Below are 17,881 nucleotides of genomic sequence, written 5' to 3'. Positions count from 1 at the left end.
TGAACTTCCCACAATTAAATGACCTCCTGAATGTGTGAAAACATGCTCTTACGCCGCTGTGCACAGTAAATATTTTCAGCTCCCTGGTGTTGAAATAACATGTTATTAGTGATGAGTAATTCTTAGATGTATCCACAGACTTGTGGTCAGTTCAAGTGGTTTTTCAGTTTCTACGGCCACGAAGACAAGCAACTTAGTCATAGCTGAAGCTATAGCAAATAAACCCTCTTGGAAATAGTAAACAACACATCACAGACAGTCTTCAGGGGAGTAAGATGTTTTCACACCAATACTGAAGTTAAAGTTTTGATAGTGGACTGTAATATACATTTACAACATTACATTGGATGCAGCAGATGTACAGAAAATGTACAAAAAGTTTTTAAAATAACAGCATTGAATGCAATCTGTGATTATGACACTGTTACATATGATTACTTGTGCATTTTATCTGCATTGCATTGCTGTAACTCGTTACAGTTGAGCTAGTTTCATCTGCTTTATAGGGACTGCAGCCTAATGACTGTTTTCATTTGTATAAATCTGCTCTTTATTTGTTTGGTTTCTATAAAAAAGAAAGGAAAAAAAGAAACGGGCAGAAACGTCATCTCTAATCCACACATCAACATCATTGTTAAGAATAAAGTGATTAAAAGAAAAAGAACAGTTGTTTATTTAGATGCCAAATGATTTTCTTGATTAGACACAGTGGATTCAGCTCTACATGTGTAACAGAACTTCAGATTTTGTAACCCTCTCATTCATTTTATATACAAACATTTGAATCAATGTTAAATATAGTGGGGTAAAGTGCTGAATTTGTGGCATGATGCATGGAAATGGGGAAAATAGAAATCTTGTACAACTACCCTAGATTTCTTCTGTAGCCTACTTTCTATCGCTGCTTTACAAATCAACTTTTTAAAAAAATAAGTAAATTAATATTAATATTTTTCATAGTTGTTTTTATTAATAGTTTTATTGTGCTTGGATTTAATATCATCAATATCCCATAACTCAAGAGTTCATCAGTGCGACCTCCTGTTGCAACCACTGTGCTGTCAAACTGTAGAATTGGAGAAAGATGTATAAACCCTAATGTCCTGTTATGTCGATCAGATGAAAGGAAAGGTGTTGAGCTTATTTAAAGTGTATTAAACGCACATGTTGTAGGGCTGTGCTGCTCTTTCCAGAGTAGGGCCGGTGCCGTTCAGCCCACTGCAGCCGCGGTAGGCTACTTCCGTTCCGCAGAGGGCGACAGGCACCAGCCAGCCGAGACTGTGGCGGAGGTCCAGACACAATAGACTGGGTAAGTTTTATCAGCGAGCAAAATACGCGATTTCAAGCCAACGTTTCGCCGTGTCGACACAGCGGACGGGTCGGTGCGCTGCCCGGGTGTGTTTTCAGGTATGGTCGACGGTCGGTCCGTCGGTACACACGCGCTGAAAAAGACGAGAAAACAAACAAGACGACGGTGGTTAGTCGGTCGCACGGAAAACGGGCTCCGGCTATGTGATGGAACGGAGACGTCGCTGGCTACTGTCTGACGCGTTAAATGTTTCGTTGTCGCAATTGGCCTCGAAATACGTCGCGGTTCGCTTGGTGTTAATACACACGGGTGCAATATTGCATGTAATCACCGATACAACCCGTGTCTGAATTAGTGTCACGGTTTACCCCCCGGGGGCTGTCGGCTCACTTGAAAAGGATGCTTAGCAAGCAGGTTTCCCCCCCGCACTGCTCCAAGAAGTAGCCGCAGCCGTGAAGTCGTTGGGCCCCGAGTGTTACAGTTGAGGAGGGTTAGGGGGGGAGGAGGGGCAGTGGTTGGCAGGTCGCACTATACAAGTTTGTGTATTTGAGGCTCGTCACCGCAGTGAATTGAGTCATTATGTGTAATTTGTTATCATTTAATGACAGACGTAGTTGTGAAATGGTTAACCACCGTGCACCTAGCTAGCTCGTCGGCTAACGACGCTTCGTTCGTTCACCGTCACGGAAACGCAGGCGAACGTTAAAGCAGCTTTGTTAGCGCCCCCTCCCACACACGCACACACAGCTGAGCAGAGGACTGTGGGTGAAATATATCAACGGTGACCCGATTTATACATCTGATATTGACACGATCACCACCACCACAACAGCAGCAGCAGCAGCAGGTAAACAGGAATCCATGACCACCAGCAGACTTTAAATACCTGGTTAACTTCAGCGCAACACTGTGCAGTGTGATTCCTGTTCACCTGGATGATAAGTTACAATTGGCTGTGCATACATTTATTGATTTGACATTTATAGCTCTCTTCCCCTGTTGTATATTGTAATAACCCCCCATAATGTCATTAATTAATCATTAAACACCACCTGGCCTGGGCAAGCAGAAAAAAATAAACCGTATTTAAACTTGTTGTGAATTAGGACTATGTATGACTAATGATTATTCTCGTTATCAATACTACTGGCGATTATTCCAATCGGTCGCTTGATTTCAAACAATTTCTGTCAAGTAACTATTCAATTAATCAGAAAGAGGATCCAAAGCAAGCACCTAAAAATTTTGAGCTGGGGCTTTTAGTTATCGATCAGCACAAGTGGCTCTTAATTTAAAATGGGCTCTTTGTGCTTCCTTTTGCAAATGCACTTCTGCTTCGTTAAGTCTGAGCTCCAGAGTGACTTAATGATGGTTTGATCCCAACAAAAGTGTTCTGCAATATTCTGGTGAGCGATCACACCGGGTCTGATGCTATACAGGAGAAGATTGTTGTTCTTCTACAGTTGGTATGTGATTATTTGCACTGCAGTGCTGGATTTTTTCTGTAATAACTGGGACAAACACACATGAGCCAGAGAGCTGTTGCTGCACATAAACTGTATATTTTTTTTAATGAGCACTCTACTGTCTTTTTAAAAAACAACCAAAAACGTGCGGTAATGACGGCAGCCGGGGCCGGCAGCTGGGAGATCGCCCGTATTGACATTTTAAAATGTGATGACAGAGAACGTTACCCCACCCCCACCCACATTCTGCCACCAGAGGAGATTGGATGGTCCGCTGGCGGTCGCCGGTAATGACAGTATGAAGACACAGACGATTACCTAACCCTGATGTGCAGCGAGGCAGCCCCCCCCCCCCCCCCCAAAAAAAAAAAAAATCTCAGTACTTAAAGTGATCTGCAGGAAGAGTGGGTGAAAACTCCTTCATTGAGAATTGAAAGACATTAGCTGCTACAAAGAGAGACATACTGTGTATATGATTTAGTAAGGTGCCACAATTAGTTAGTTTTCATTTTTGTAAGTTGAACAAACAGAATGCTGCTGTGTGTTAACATTTGTTCGCTACTTTTACCTTAAAGTGTTTCAGCCTTGGTTATGAAAATATGAAAAAGAGCGTCTCTAAATAGTTAAAGTTGCTTGCCGGTTCCGAAACAGTGCCTGCCAGCTCCTGCTTTAGTTCTAAATCATTAAATCATAATGAAGCTGCTGCACCTCTTGTACCCGTGTGGTTACGTGGATGACTTATTTTGCCTCAGGATCCCGGCTCTCCTTCAATCTAAAGCGGTATGTCGGATGAGGATTCCCGTGCCAGCACCAGCTCTTCCTCGTCGCCACCTTCCTCCAGCCAAACCAGACAGAGGGACACGCCTTGCAAGAAGAAACGGGAGAGCAAAGCCAGCATGAGCAAGACCTCCAAGCTGCTTTCCACCAGCGCCAAAAGGTAAAAAAAATCTAAAACTGTATAGTGATGAATGCATTTTTAGATTCTGACGTAGCAGAAGTATTAGAGATATGTTTTTCTTTAATCTCACTTCTCTCTGCGAAAGCCAGCAATACATCAAAAGACTACTTGTATGAATAATAAAAAAAACAACAACTGTGGTTGCGTGGTGTTGATTTCTTGCATCAATAGTCAAAAGCAGGCAAATGTGATGCCACAGTTAGATTTTTCCATCGCAGCTCACATGTTTGATCATTCAAGTGTAAATTTCAGAAGAAGAAGCAGCAGCGGTTTCCAGAGCTTCCTCCTTGCATCATCGATGAACAGTCATATAGGAAAAAATCTGAGTACAGATGAGAAACACATGATGATTTTTTTATTCAAGTAGTAGACCTTGATCTACACAGTCACAAGATATGCTGTGTTCATAGTAAGTGACACAAAGCTTCCCCTTTTCACTACTGGAAATAATAACAGCATTTTTCACTCAGTCTTATTATAACCTACTTTCACAGTCGCAGTTTGCTATTTACACAAATAGCATAAGTTACAGGAAATCGCTGATTGACTAAGTGATCCACACTGTAAATAACATTTCAAAGTAAATGTGACACACACAGAATTGATGTCTTTCTTTTTCTCACGATTAAACGGCAGCCTCTGAATTCTGATCATCATGATAGTCAGGGGTCACTCTCAGTATGTTTATATGACAGTTGAAAAAAACGAATTATGGCCTTAATCCATCTATAATTGAACAACTAAAGTGCATGTAAACGCATTAGTCCAACTAAGACTGGACTTCTCCAGATCCAACTAAAACACCCAGATAATGTGATTAGAAACAGATTTTCTTCTGCACATACAGGCAAATGCAGAGACTGCTTGCCGAAAAACTGCCTCCTACGGGAACGTGCATTAGCAGTTTTGCATGAATTTACCTCGAAAACAACTCTGTTTCATAACGTTCTGTTGAATGTGCAGGTCACAACTTGTCCACCAGAGCGTTTTGGAGTTGTTGGATTGTGTATTTGAAGAGTTTGATGAGGGAAACCAAGAAATCCCATTAGCTTCCGTAGCATAGCTCTGAGCAGCTCGCGGCTCTGCTCCGCCATTCTAAAAATAACAATTAAAGGTTGAACCTACTCCTAAAACTATAGAGATTATGGCAATGGGCCCATTTGCCCAAATGTTCAACTATCCCTTTAATCTGACTGAAACTGGACAATGCAGGTGTGCATGCTTCACAACAATAGAGGCGGCACAAAGTGTTTATCCAGTTATTTACTAGGTGACAAAAAAGTAGACTGGAAAGGAGTCCGTATTAACCCACTGAAGTGACACATGTTGAGGAGGTGGGCACCGGCGATTATTTGGTTTCCCCCAAACTGTGACACGAACCGAAATCCGGCTGGACGCCCAACTCGCGTGTACGTACGACTTAGCGTGTTGAGTGAGTGTTTCATAGACTGACTTCAGGTCCCGTTCTGTGTTTTGCAGGATTCAGAAAGAGCTGGCTGACATCACACTGGACCCTCCGCCAAACTGCAGGTACGTTACGCACTTTGCTCCACTCAGTTGTGGTGCACTCAGGAGGGACACACTGAACACACTAAAACTCAGATACTAAGCACTTATATGATTGATGCCCTTCTCACTGATAAGGGTCATTCTGCAGTGTGCACAGTAACATGATTTGTCAGTTGCATGGAGACACTTTGGTACAGAATCAAGATAGATTTATTTAACTATCCAAAATATCAGACTGTTTATCACATGTGCTCACAGACTGCAGTATTTCCTTTTTAATCTATTAAGAATTGGAAAACCATCACACATGGACAACACATAGGCTACAGGTTGTTTGCCGTCATCAATATTAGTTTAAAATCTGGTAGATATTTAGAGTAATAATCGACACCCCAACTGTCTGGTAACGTACTTACTACCTGGATTATTTAGACTATGAATTGGACAATTCTTCCACATTTCCCCTTTAAACCTGTCTTTTACATTTTTGTTCTGCAGATTTGTCATAGAGTATTTTGCATGAGAATTTGATACAATACTTCTGTCTCTTCTGCAGCTGCACTATAATGTTTTGATTAGAAATGCTATCCTTAAAACTGGATGGTCTGGGCTCAGACTCCCACTGCAGCAGGCCTCCTCCCTCCTGCAGTGGGAGCCTCAGGCGAATCAGCGAAGCCCTCGCAGCTCCAGGCTGCTGTTCTGCAGCTGAGCGTGACCTCTGACCTCCCAGAGCGAGGAGGAGAGAAAAAAGAGGAGTCTCTCCCATCACGACTCAGTAGATCAAACAAGAAACCTCAGGCCACAGGCCGTCTACAGAAAGGAACACTGTCTGGATATTTGTTGTTTAATGAAAGTAAAGTCGATGTTTATTCACAGTCGCAGCCTTGAAACCACATTTTTACCGTTTCACTGTTGTTACTGTTTCTGTTGTTTTTCACACGTTTGAAAACAACAGCTTCTCGGGCTGATTTCTGGGTGGGAAAAATAGCACCAGACAAAAACTGTTACATTTCAATTTGTTCTGTACCTGCTGGCCAACAAGCAGCCAGACTTCATGGAATGAGGATTCTCGTTGGTTTACTGTGGGGAAAACACTTCATCAACATGGTTTTAGTTTACCATGTGGCACAAATGCATGTTTCTGTGCATCATTTCAGTAACTGAAAATTGTTGTATTATAATGATCCACTCAGTGATTTAAAAAAAGGCAGAGGTTACTTAAAGGGGAACTGTGTAAATCTGGTTGCTTTTCCTCTGTTTTGCTAACCCTCCTCCTTTCCATGTGCATTTGTTTACAACAAAGCCGGCGAGAAATCAATCAATGGAGCGGTGGATAACGTTATATAACATATAGGATGTTACAACGTGTATATTTGTGTAGTCTTATCCGTCATAAACTAGAGATTACTGGTTACGGGGTGCGTTTGTGTCGCGGTGCCGCAGAGACGAGAGCTGGGACACCGGGTCGGCTGCTCTGATCTTGCAAAGTTGTTTTTCAGCCAAGAGACGTTAGCTGGAAGGCAGAGAGCCTCCATTCTCCCTGGAACAAGTTACAAGTCATTTATTTAACCATCACAATTACACCAAAGCTGTTTAATTAAGGTGAAAATGTACCGTAGTTAAAGGGATAACTCAACATTTTAGCAAATTGGCTCATTGCTATAATCCCTATAGTTTTAGGAGTAGTTCGTTACCTTTGATTGTCGGTGCAAGCTATTTTTAGAACGACGGAGCAGAGCTGCGAGCTGCTCAGAGCTACGCTACGGAGGTTCGTGGGATTTCTCCAAAACACTCTGGTGGACCAGTTGTGACCTGCACATTCACCACGCTATGAGATAATAACACAACGTTACCAGACGGAGTTCGAAAATGGAGCCATTAACAAGTGCGGGTAATGTAGATTCATCCACATTAATATGAGACTCTTTTTATAACCAAAAGCAAACGTCTCGGGGTATCTTTAAAATGACACTGAAATTTATTACTAATCTTATAAAAGTGATTATTGGACAAGTGAGGAAACAAACAGCAAAGCAGTGAAGTGTATCATGGTGCATAGTAAGAGCCTTTTAAGTCTTAGTAAATTTCCTTCTTAACATTATGTTCCTGGTTAAATTAATGGCTTAAATGGTGGATTAAAGATGGATGAGTGCAGCTGGAAGTTACTGTGACTGAAAGTTTTCGCAACAGCCTTCTGCCATTTAGGCAAAGTCATAATGGACCACCTAATTACAACGCTGAAGCGTGACGGCTTAAAATACCACCTGCCTCAGCACATAATGGATTAAAAGCGGCGTTTCACTCAGTACCTAATATTATATTGTAATGCATCTAATGTAATCACTTAAAATTTCAAAACATGATACAGCCAAACTTTATTCATAAAGAGGGATTCAAATGTCTTAATTTGTCTTAATAGTATTAATGGAAGTGGTCATGATTTCTATGTTTGAGTGTAGTGCAGGGGATCAGAGAATATTAGGCAGGACCGTTGGTATAGACTCTGCTACAGTTAATTTATTGGTGGAAACTAGAACTGTAGCTGATAATTATGTTCTTTTTAAATCAATCTGCAGATGATTTTCTCAATTGATAAATCCCCTGATGACATTCCAACAGTCCAAAACCCAAACATTCATTTCACAGTGATGTAAAACCTGGCAGTAAATTTTCTGTTGATCAACTAAATAATGAATCCTCTCAGCTCTATATGAAATAAATCCATCTCATTAGGTAAAGACCTTCCCCCTCTGAAAGCTCATTGATCGTACCATAGTGCATTGTCATAATTACTCCACTCCCGACAACTCTTTAACTTGCCGACAACTCTTAAACTTTTTAAAAGCTGACACTGATGTTTGAACTGAAAGTCTCCATCCTAGAATACATTCAGTAGTGAAGTCACCACTGCACTCAGGCAACTGGTACTGGTACTTTATTCTGGTTGAGAAGGGCAACTGTCTGCTACCTGTGTCGTCTCCAGAGGAGCGACCCTGCAGCGGCGGCAAAATTCATCCTATTAACTGTTTTTCTACCACTTAAAGGGATACTTCACCCAAAATCGATAATTCACCAATTTTCTACTCACCATCAGGCCAAGAAAGGGTTTGGAGGACTTTCTGAGTTATCAAAACACTTTTTGAGTTCCAGGGGCGGTCCAGCTGGCAACACTACTACAACAAGACTAAAAACAGAGATCAAATTAATTTTTTCCAAACAACTTTTTCATCAGTATGGACTGGAGGTATCTGGATGTTTCATAGTGTGTGTTTTGGACGATTCAAAAATGAACTCTATCTGCCGCCATTATATGGAAGTCCGTTGCCAGCCGGACCCCCCCTGAAACTCCAAAAGCATTTTGATAACTCAGAAAGTTCTCCAAACCCTTCCTTGGCATGACGGTGAGTAGAAACTTGGTGAATTATCGATTTTGGGTGAAGTATCCCTTTAAATGAGTTTAGAAACATTATTTCAAGGTTGAAAAACGACACAGTGTTGCTTTAATTTATGGACACGACTTGTTTCACAGCTACACTGAGGTGCAGCAAACAACATTCATCCCACTTGATATCGAAACGAGCTGATCCTGTATCAGTCTTTTGACCTTGCATGATCATAAATGCAGATGAAGTGACAGTTTTCATCCGTCACATTTCCACTCTGGTAGAGTGGGGGGTTAATGAGCCCAAATCCCCCCCCCCCCCCCCCCCCTCTCTTTAGTTCAGTTGTCTATGTCGTAGTGGGTGATGAGACTAAAAAAAGCACAGATATGCACAACATTCGCACAAAATGCCCCGCCCCCCTCGTTTTGGATCAATACCATTATGTCTTGTACTCATGGACACCCAGGGGGTTTCAAACGCCACATTCTGCATGTGAGGGGGGGATAAAGGCCGGGCTGCTTTGAGGGTGGGGGAAAAAAATCAATGCAGATTACAGATCATGACACACAGACACATCACCAGGGATTTGCTTTGAAGCGAAGCATCTTGTGAACGATGCACAAGGGAAAAGCAACTGTCACCGCACCACATTTAAAGAGGAAATAACACTGACATTGTTGTGACTGGCAGTCACTCTGTTGATACATTGTGAGTTATTAATTAAAAGCACATGGCATGTGACCGTTGGATCCTTTTCTGTCCGTGGTTTGCGTGGAGACATTTCATACAGTATCTGCTCCTGCTTGAATGAATGAAGTGTTGATTTGGTTGGAAATTCCCTTAAATGACACACGGAGCACATTTTGAATGGAAGTTGTGTTTACAATCGGATTTCATTTAGAAAGAAGAAAAAAAGCAAGCACGACACCCACGTACTTGAGTTGTGTGTATTTGAAGCCGCAGCAGCAGCGCATAATCTACACTCATGTATTGTCACACTTCCTTGGTGTGTGGGTGTCGTCTTTCCTCTGCCTGTCCCCATGACTTGATTAATTATGCTGTTTTTTCTTTTATGCATCTTTTATTCTGTTTTTGTAGACGAGATTTTCTTTGTTTTAGTTTTCCCATGATGTTTTCCTTTCCTCTTCTGTGTTATTGATGAGATGTTGTGATCCAGTGTACAGTAACAACAGCAAACACAGTCTTTGAAATACGGTGGTACACAGTTAGTGGATGAATCTGTAGTATTTTTTAATAGAAATGATGTGGGAAGTGTGATGCACAGGTTGTGGGTTGAGCACCAGAGAACACATCTCTGGCTACACACACACACATGTCGCTGCATTGCTCAGTGCTTCAGTGTGATTTTGAACGTAGCTCTAACAGAAGGCCACGTTTGTGTCTGCAGTGCTGGCCCAAAAGGAGACAACATCTATGAGTGGAGGTCGACCATCCTGGGACCACCGGGCTCCGTGTACGAGGGAGGCGTCTTCTTCCTGGACATCGCCTTCACGCCTGACTACCCCTTCAAACCCCCCAAGGTACAGCCATAGGTAGTTCTGAAAAGTGTATAATGCATAAAGGTACAACAGAATGAGAAAAAATATGACAAAGTGACGTGTGCAACACAAACACCATGATACACCATCAAATATCAGATGGAGTTTTGAGCCTGAAAACAATCAGTGCTTGCATTCAGTTCTATTCAATTTTCATTCAACCCTTTTTCTATTTTTAATTAAATTTATATTTTTTGACAGAATACAGATCTATAAATTAAAAAAAAAAAAAATAATTGGTTGAGGATTTCATCATCACTACATCCCTAATAATGTTATTTCAGTGTTGAATCAGAGTGTTCACTGTAAACACATCACATGCTTCACTACAGGTCAGTGTTGGTGAGAAGCTGCTGGTTTGTGTGTCTAATATCACTGATATAAAAAGCAACAATCACAACACCTTGAGATTTCAAGATGGGGTTTCCTGGTGTGTTGTAGTTCTCCTGTTCTGCCACCAGAAGGCAGCAGTGTCCTGCAGAGCAAACACACTGCACTGAACCGATCAGCAGCTCTAAGCTCACTGTCACTGCCTCACTCAACTACTGCTCTGAGTATGAATATAACACAAATTCTTTATAACTTAATCGTCTTTTTCATTAGTATAAATGTGTTGCATATTTGCTGTATATAAACGTAATTTTAACCTACTATTATGCATGGTTTATATGAGAGATGTCATCCTCTCCTGACTTTGCTGCTCTTCTTGGCTTTACATTGTAGTAAATCAGGCAAATCAGGACCTGTAAGGATGCCTGCCGCCTTGTGCTCTAAGATATTGTGACTGGTATTTTCCAGTATTGCCCAACCATGAAAACAACCATCAGATTAACAGGTGTAAATCCTGATTAGTTGCAGTCCCACGTCCTGTGTATTTGTCCGTGTTCAATCTGACAGCAACTAAGGGACAATCTGCTTTCATGTCTGCAGGTAACATTTCGTACGAGGATCTATCACTGCAACATCAACAGCCAGGGGGTGATCTGCCTGGACATCCTGAAGGACAACTGGAGCCCCGCCCTCACCATCTCCAAGGTGCTGCTGTCCATCTGCTCCCTGCTCACAGACTGTAACCCAGGTGAGACAACAACACACTCACTGGCCTGTTGGTCAAGTACAGTGGACTTGTAAACTAATATGCAAGTCACTTTGTGGAGAGATGTGATTTGAATGACACTTGTTTTAAGTGGCACCTGGGCAGCATTTCCAGCGTATTACCACAGAAAAGGAAATGTAAAACTGGATGCCGCCTACATTCTACGGAAAGTTATCTTTACTCGGCTCTTAAGAGTGAAAGCTGCCAGGAAGATTTTGCATCAGCCAAAATTAGTCGCGCACATGACACGCTTCAATTGTTTTGACATCTGAGCTTTGCTTTAATTAAAAGATGTGTCATAACCTGAGAATCTGAGTTTGCCTATGTGCAAATATGTGAACAACGATCCGTAAAGGCATTCTTAAAAAAACACTGAGCTTGAAGTAGGTTAATTGTGGAAGTTGTGCTATGTTTCTGGAGGATATTTAAATCCCCTTCTTTCCAAAATAATAATTAAAGAAAAAACACATAAAGAACTCTCTAAGGGTCTTTGTTCTCCCTTTTTACCTCTGTTTAATTTTCCCACATGCAGAAAACTGAACTTGAAACCATTTTCTTTTTTTTTTCTCCCCTGTCCAGCCGATCCCCTGGTGGGAAGCATCGCCACCCAGTACACGACTAACAGAGCGGAACATGACCGGACAGCCAAACAGTGGACAAAGAGATACGCCACATAAACCCACAGAGGACGGCAGAGGGAGGAGGGGGGCGGTTTGTGTTGGGGGGAGGGGGGTTATTTCTATCTCAGATTTTTAGTACTTTATTGTCTGGTATATTTTTTGCTTCCTGATTAAGTTATCTCCGCAAATATGGTAATAAAGGAACACAATGGAACGGAAGTCTTGTCTGCCTCCTTTCTTTCATTATTTCTTTTGTTCATTGTTCATTGGGAATTCATAGATAATATTGAGTAGATTTGGAGTCCCACTTGAACCCACCTATCATTATCATCATCATTATCATTTTAGAGTTTATTAAAACTTTATAAATGATTTACAACTCAGTAATGTAGCTCTTAGCACAACTATTACTCCTCTCAAACATAATGGAAAAACACAGTTGAAATAAAACATCTTAATAGCAAGTATGAAACTCTTTGTGCATGTTTAAATCCTCATATCTGGTTAGAGATACATCCCGTTGTGAACTATTTATTAAATGTTTTTTAAGTTTATTCCAACAGATTTGTACCAGTTTCCTTATTGCAGTGACAGAACATCACAAATCTTCCAACACCTTCTGGAAGATCTAGTTTAAACTAATATGACACTGTGGTAAAATGACCAAAGCTTTCTAAACACTAAATAATTGTCACAGTGCAGCTGAAATGACAACATTTTGTCAAAAGGCCCGTGCATTACTCCACTTTCTACATCAGTCTTCCGTTGCCATAAGCCATCACCCTGTGTGTGTGAGGTGGTTGTCTGAGGGAGCAGGATTACCAATTAAGCTGAATAACTGGTAACCAGGTAACAACCAACAACAACCCTTATGTTCCAGTTTCAACCCACAAGCCACATAACATCATAATCCTTCTTTGTGACCCCCTTCACGCAGCTACAGAAATATAACGCCTGACGTCCCACTAGCTACGTGTTAGTGTGTAAGATAATGGTAATGGGTGGCTTAACAGTGTGTGTATCTCTTACTGGCGACTGGATGCACTCGGTTCAGGAGCTGAACTGTCGGGACAGTTTTCAGAGTGTCAACGCCAATAGATATCTACTCTTAATTAATACAGCTACTGTACCCAGAGAAAGCAGCAACATACACAACTCTCACTGAGCAGATACCACAGGGTCAAACCTGTTTTTTTGTGTTTTCAAAGAAAAAAATGTAACTTGCATATACAGTATACTGTGTGAGAGAAACCAAGTAGGAACTGAGATGCAGCCGAAGTGTCGGAGCAGCTGGGGATGGAGAGTGTGGGAAGGCGCTCCGCTCTATAGGAGGCTCTGTGGTGTGAAAACCATGTGGAACGCCAAATGTTACTCAGTCTCCACTAAATGAGCAGCATTTATGTCAATGGAGTCTCTGCTTCTACAGTTTAGCCCTGATCCGCTGATATCATCGACAAATCTAAACAAACGTTTAGGCCCAATCCCAGTTCTCCTGCCCTGCCCCTCTGTTTTGCCCACTTGGGGGGGGGGGGGGTATCCTGACTCTCTTTTTGGATGAAGGGTCAAGGCTTAATTGGAGGGTAACAGCCCTTTAAACAAAGACTTTTCAAGACCACACTGCAAACACAGAGTATGATTAATTTCCTACAATACAACAGATGAACTCTTCAGGGTGGCTGCACACGCACCCAAAGAGACACACAAATGTATTTTAAAATTGCGAGTGTGTGTTTTGTTCATATTACAACACTGTTTTTCATAGAAAGGTTTTTTAAGTGATAGTTCAACATTTTGGCAAATTGGCCCATTGCCATAATCCCTATAGTCATAGGAGTAGGTTTGTTACCTTAATTGTCGGTGCAAGCTATTTTTAGAACAGCAGAGCAGAGCCGTGAGCTGCTCACAGCTACGCTACGGAGGCTCATGGGCGTTTCCCTCATCAAACTCATCAAATACACAATCCAACAACTCCAAAACATTCCTTCCTGAAAACCGGTGCGCAAAGGTTTTCCACATCTGATCCAAAATCTGACTGAAGTCCAGCAGCAGAGAATCACCCGATTTTTTATTAACCTCCCACTGATATCAATGCATTTCGATGCAGATAATGATAATTATAATACATTTTCATAGGTGCCTTTCTGTCACTAAAGGACACCTTACAACGAATAAAAGAAGTGCAAAATAAACAAGAATTAGGTGTACGCAAGTTTAAAAACTGGGTAAAATTAAACAGTGCAATTAAAACATTCAGAGGGAAAAGGCAATCTTAATCTGTTTCGTTTTGTAGGGGAATATTTCTACCCCAACCTTCTACCACTTTGTTGCAAGATGCATGGGGCAGGGGTATGAATAATAATAGTAATAATAATAGGGTGGGGCCTTGTTGTCAGTGTGTCCAAAGCATGATACAGCTTATTCTCCTGCTCCATAGAGCTTCATTGTTACCCAAAAGCTACCAGCACATCAATGAGTCACACTGTTACACTTTATGATGCGTGTAGTTTATTTTGGAGGGCCCACACACATACACATACACATACACATACACATACACAGAGTGAGTGCGAGAGAGTTCTGCTGCTTTAAATACCCACTGGTGCACCAGATCTGTGGCCGAAAATAGTCCCCAACAAATACACAGTTCACTGCTGTTTGAGTAACGATTGCCAGAGACTGCAGTGCCCAGTTGTTTGGGGGGGGGGGGGGACACATTGACACATTTGTGACCTGATTTTAAAGATTTAAATCTTCAGTAGGGATGAACTGGCTGTGGACAGGGGGCTGCAGATGGCCAGACAGAATATTACCAGCCTGTCTTTCAAGGGATTGTGGGATCTGTGTATTTTTCATTTCATTTTTTTTTTTGCACCTAACCATGTAAAATTTTGATTTACACGAGAGACCTGGCCAAGGGATCATCATAATAATAATAATATTAAAAGAAAAAGCAAAAAACATTTTGCACACATTCCAAAATACAGTGTTTTGTGAGCCAGTCTCTGCCTGTGCACAGCAGGCGGCTGCACTCGTGAAATAATACGCATGTTTACCTCTGCGCAGGGAGTTCATTTAAATCAGGTAACATCTGTTAAACATTCACCGGGACAAAGGAGAATGCCTGTAATGTTTAGCAGCTGGCACATTTAGGTTGTTGTCATGCACTGACTGGAAGTGTTAACTCTCTGTTTCAGCATCCAGCTCTTAAAATAGTTGTGATGGCTGACGTGGTCTTGTTGATCTTAACGTCCTGCCAAGAGCGAAACGTTCCACTGTGGCTTGAACTCAGGCCACGCAGCAGAAACTGGAAAATAAATACACTCTCAATCTACACAAGTGGTAGGAGGACATGTTTGTTTTTGTTTTTTTGAACTGCAAAAAGGAATCTGTATCTCTATTCTCTATCTTTTAAAAAAAGAAAAAAAGAACTCAGTACATTCTTTGGCCAAAACAGAAAGCAGCCAATGTTAATGGATAAACAGTTTATCAAAATGGGACACATGTAATAACATCCTAAACCTGATGAAGCAAATTCCTCGGATCAGCAGGTATAAATGTTAATCATTTATATCAAAGTCGCTCATTCACATTTTAGGTACAGGAAGTAGTACAACAGTCAGGAGACTGAATTGACTTACGATTCAATAAACACAATGAATCACTTTATTGCGTGTAATAAAAATGAGGCTGCACTCAAGAAAATCATCACACCCTTTTGATATAGTTTTATTTGTCACAGAGGCTGATATAGACACCTGTAAAAAAAAAAAAAAAAAAAAAAAAAATGTTTTCTTGTTTTCAGCTGTAAGCCTGGGCTCTGGGTTGGCCTCTCTGAGACCTTCATCTTCTTGCAGTGTGATTAAGATCGTTTTGCAGGTTGGAAGATGAGCGATCTTCCCATTGTCAGCTCTGTGGCAGAGGTGTGTTCTCATGAATTACATGTGTACTTTGCATCTGTGCATTATCTTGCAACCATCATGCTATTATCTTGCAGCCATCATGCTACACAAAAACTGTGTGACACTTTCTACTGTCTCTAAAAACAGACTAACCAGCAGCTCTCTCCATGGGTCAAAGAGGCAGACACTTTCTCCACCTTTAAAGGGTAATTGCCCTTTTTTTTTTTTACAATCTGGACCTTATTTCTAACATAAAATCCGATCATTTACTCACCCAGATAACTTTGGTGTCATTACAAGTCGTTCCGACGGAATTAGATCCAGCCGAGAGCCGCGTATATCCATATAATGTGAGTCTACAGGGCAGCAGAATGCAGCCTCTAAATAACACATTATCTGCTGCGAAACTCGTTCATCTCACCAATATTTTGTTATGATACACTAGTGCTATTCCCCTCTGAGTCCGGGGTGACCTGTTATCAACATCCGGGGTCTGTAGGTTGATCTATACCTGGAAGTGGAATTTATTATCAGAATGAGCCGTGCAGCAAATGATATTATCCAGGTCAGAGGTTAGTAGGTCAACGTACAGACCCCGGGTGGTAACCCTGGACTCGGAGGGGAATAGCACTAGCGTATCATAACAAAATATTGGTGAGATGAACGAATTTCACGGCACATAATGTGTTATTTAGAGGTTGCATTCCGCTGCCCTGTAGACTTGCATTATATGGATATACGCGGCTCTCGGCTGGATCTAATTTCGTCGGAACGACTTGTAATGACACCAAAGTTATCTGGGTGAGTAAATTATCGCATTTTATGCTAGAAATAAGGTCCAGATGGTAAAAAAAACAGCAATTTCCCTTTAAGTCCGGGCTTAAAGCCTTCCTCTATGACAGAGCTTTTAGTTAGGGCTGGTTCAGGTAGCCCTGATCCATATACTGTGCTATGCTGCCATAAGCGTAGAATTCTTTCAATTTCTGAAACACAGAATGTCTGCTCCTGTTGTTGTCTTTGCTGTGCATGTTGGGTGGTTTCTATGCATGTTAATTTTTGTAAGTGATATTTTTGGCCATTAAAGGATAAGTTAAAGGTCAAAGGTCCGCCCCCCTCGCCTCTCCTCCACAGATTTCTCAGACTTCGGAGCTCTGTCCGTCTGCACCAACCACGTACCTGGATTGGTAAGTGGGGAGTCCTCTTTTGCCCAGCACAGCACAGCAGCCTCCTCTTCACAGCCAGTCTTCACACTGAATCTCTGAAAAACCCAGGCTTCATACCACTCCACTCCACACTGATTAATTCATTGAATTCTGCTGTCACCTCACACTCCTCACGGTGCATTCAGGTACACTGCCACTGTAAGAAAGAAAAAAGACATCCACCTCTTGGAAAAAAACACACTAAGGCTGGTTCAAAACACCATGTTATGACAGTCACATAAACCAAACAGTCCCAGGAAAACAGACAATTCCATCAAAGTTATCGTTGGCCTCTTACAAGCTTCTCTGATCAATATCCTCCTATTGCTGGCATCCAGTTTGAACAGCCAGTCTGGTCTAAGCAGGGTGTTGGTGGTGCCATAATGATGCTCTGAGTAGTTCTCCGGGGGATAACTATGTATAACCTTCTCCTACCTTGGCTTGTGCCTTTCTACAACTTCATCCCAGAGGTCCTTTGAAAGCACTTTGCCAACCATTGTAGCACTATGCAGTACTGAGATGATAGCTATTGGACCCCCGACTTACAGACAACAGTTTGATCATTTCTATCTATCCTTCGACAACGATATCATACATTCTACAGATAGAGTAAAGAATCTCGGTGTTGTCCTGGATCAGGCCCTTTCATTTGATTTACATATAAAAGAGGTGGCACGTGTTGCATTTCTTCACCTATACGAAATATAGCCAAGATCAGACAAATTCTGTCAATGAAAGATGCCGAGGTCCTTATTCACGCCTTTGTTACATCTAGGATTGATTACTGTAATGTCCTCTTATCTGGACTATCCAAGAAGAGCCTTCATGGATTACAAATGGTTCAGAATACTGCAGCCCGTATTTTGTCTGGCTCATCTAG

At 41.6% G+C, this 17,881-nt stretch overlaps 1 protein-coding gene across 1 annotated transcript; it reads left to right on the top strand.

Annotated features, from left to right (window-relative positions):
* Positions 1 to 1,149: 1,149 nt before the first annotated feature.
* Positions 1,150 to 12,100, top strand: LOC310999356 (ubiquitin-conjugating enzyme E2 E1). The gene is made up of 6 exons (XM_083989733.1): positions 1,150 to 1,309; positions 3,528 to 3,712; positions 5,213 to 5,263; positions 10,034 to 10,166; positions 11,115 to 11,262; positions 11,860 to 12,100. The coding sequence occupies exons 2-6, from the start codon at positions 3,558 to 3,560 to the stop codon at positions 11,955 to 11,957; spliced, it is 585 nt and encodes a 194-aa protein (XP_083845859.1). The 5' UTR covers positions 1,150 to 1,309; positions 3,528 to 3,557; the 3' UTR covers positions 11,958 to 12,100.
* The last annotated feature ends 5,781 nt before the right edge of the window (positions 12,101 to 17,881 follow it).

The sequence above is a fragment of the Trachurus trachurus genome (assembly GCF_905171665.1).
Source record: "Trachurus trachurus genome assembly, chromosome: 16".
Lineage (NCBI taxonomy): Eukaryota > Metazoa > Chordata > Actinopteri > Carangiformes > Carangidae > Trachurus > Trachurus trachurus.
The sequence above is the reverse complement of the archived record's forward strand: the minus strand, read 5'-3'. Positions and strand labels throughout refer to the sequence as shown.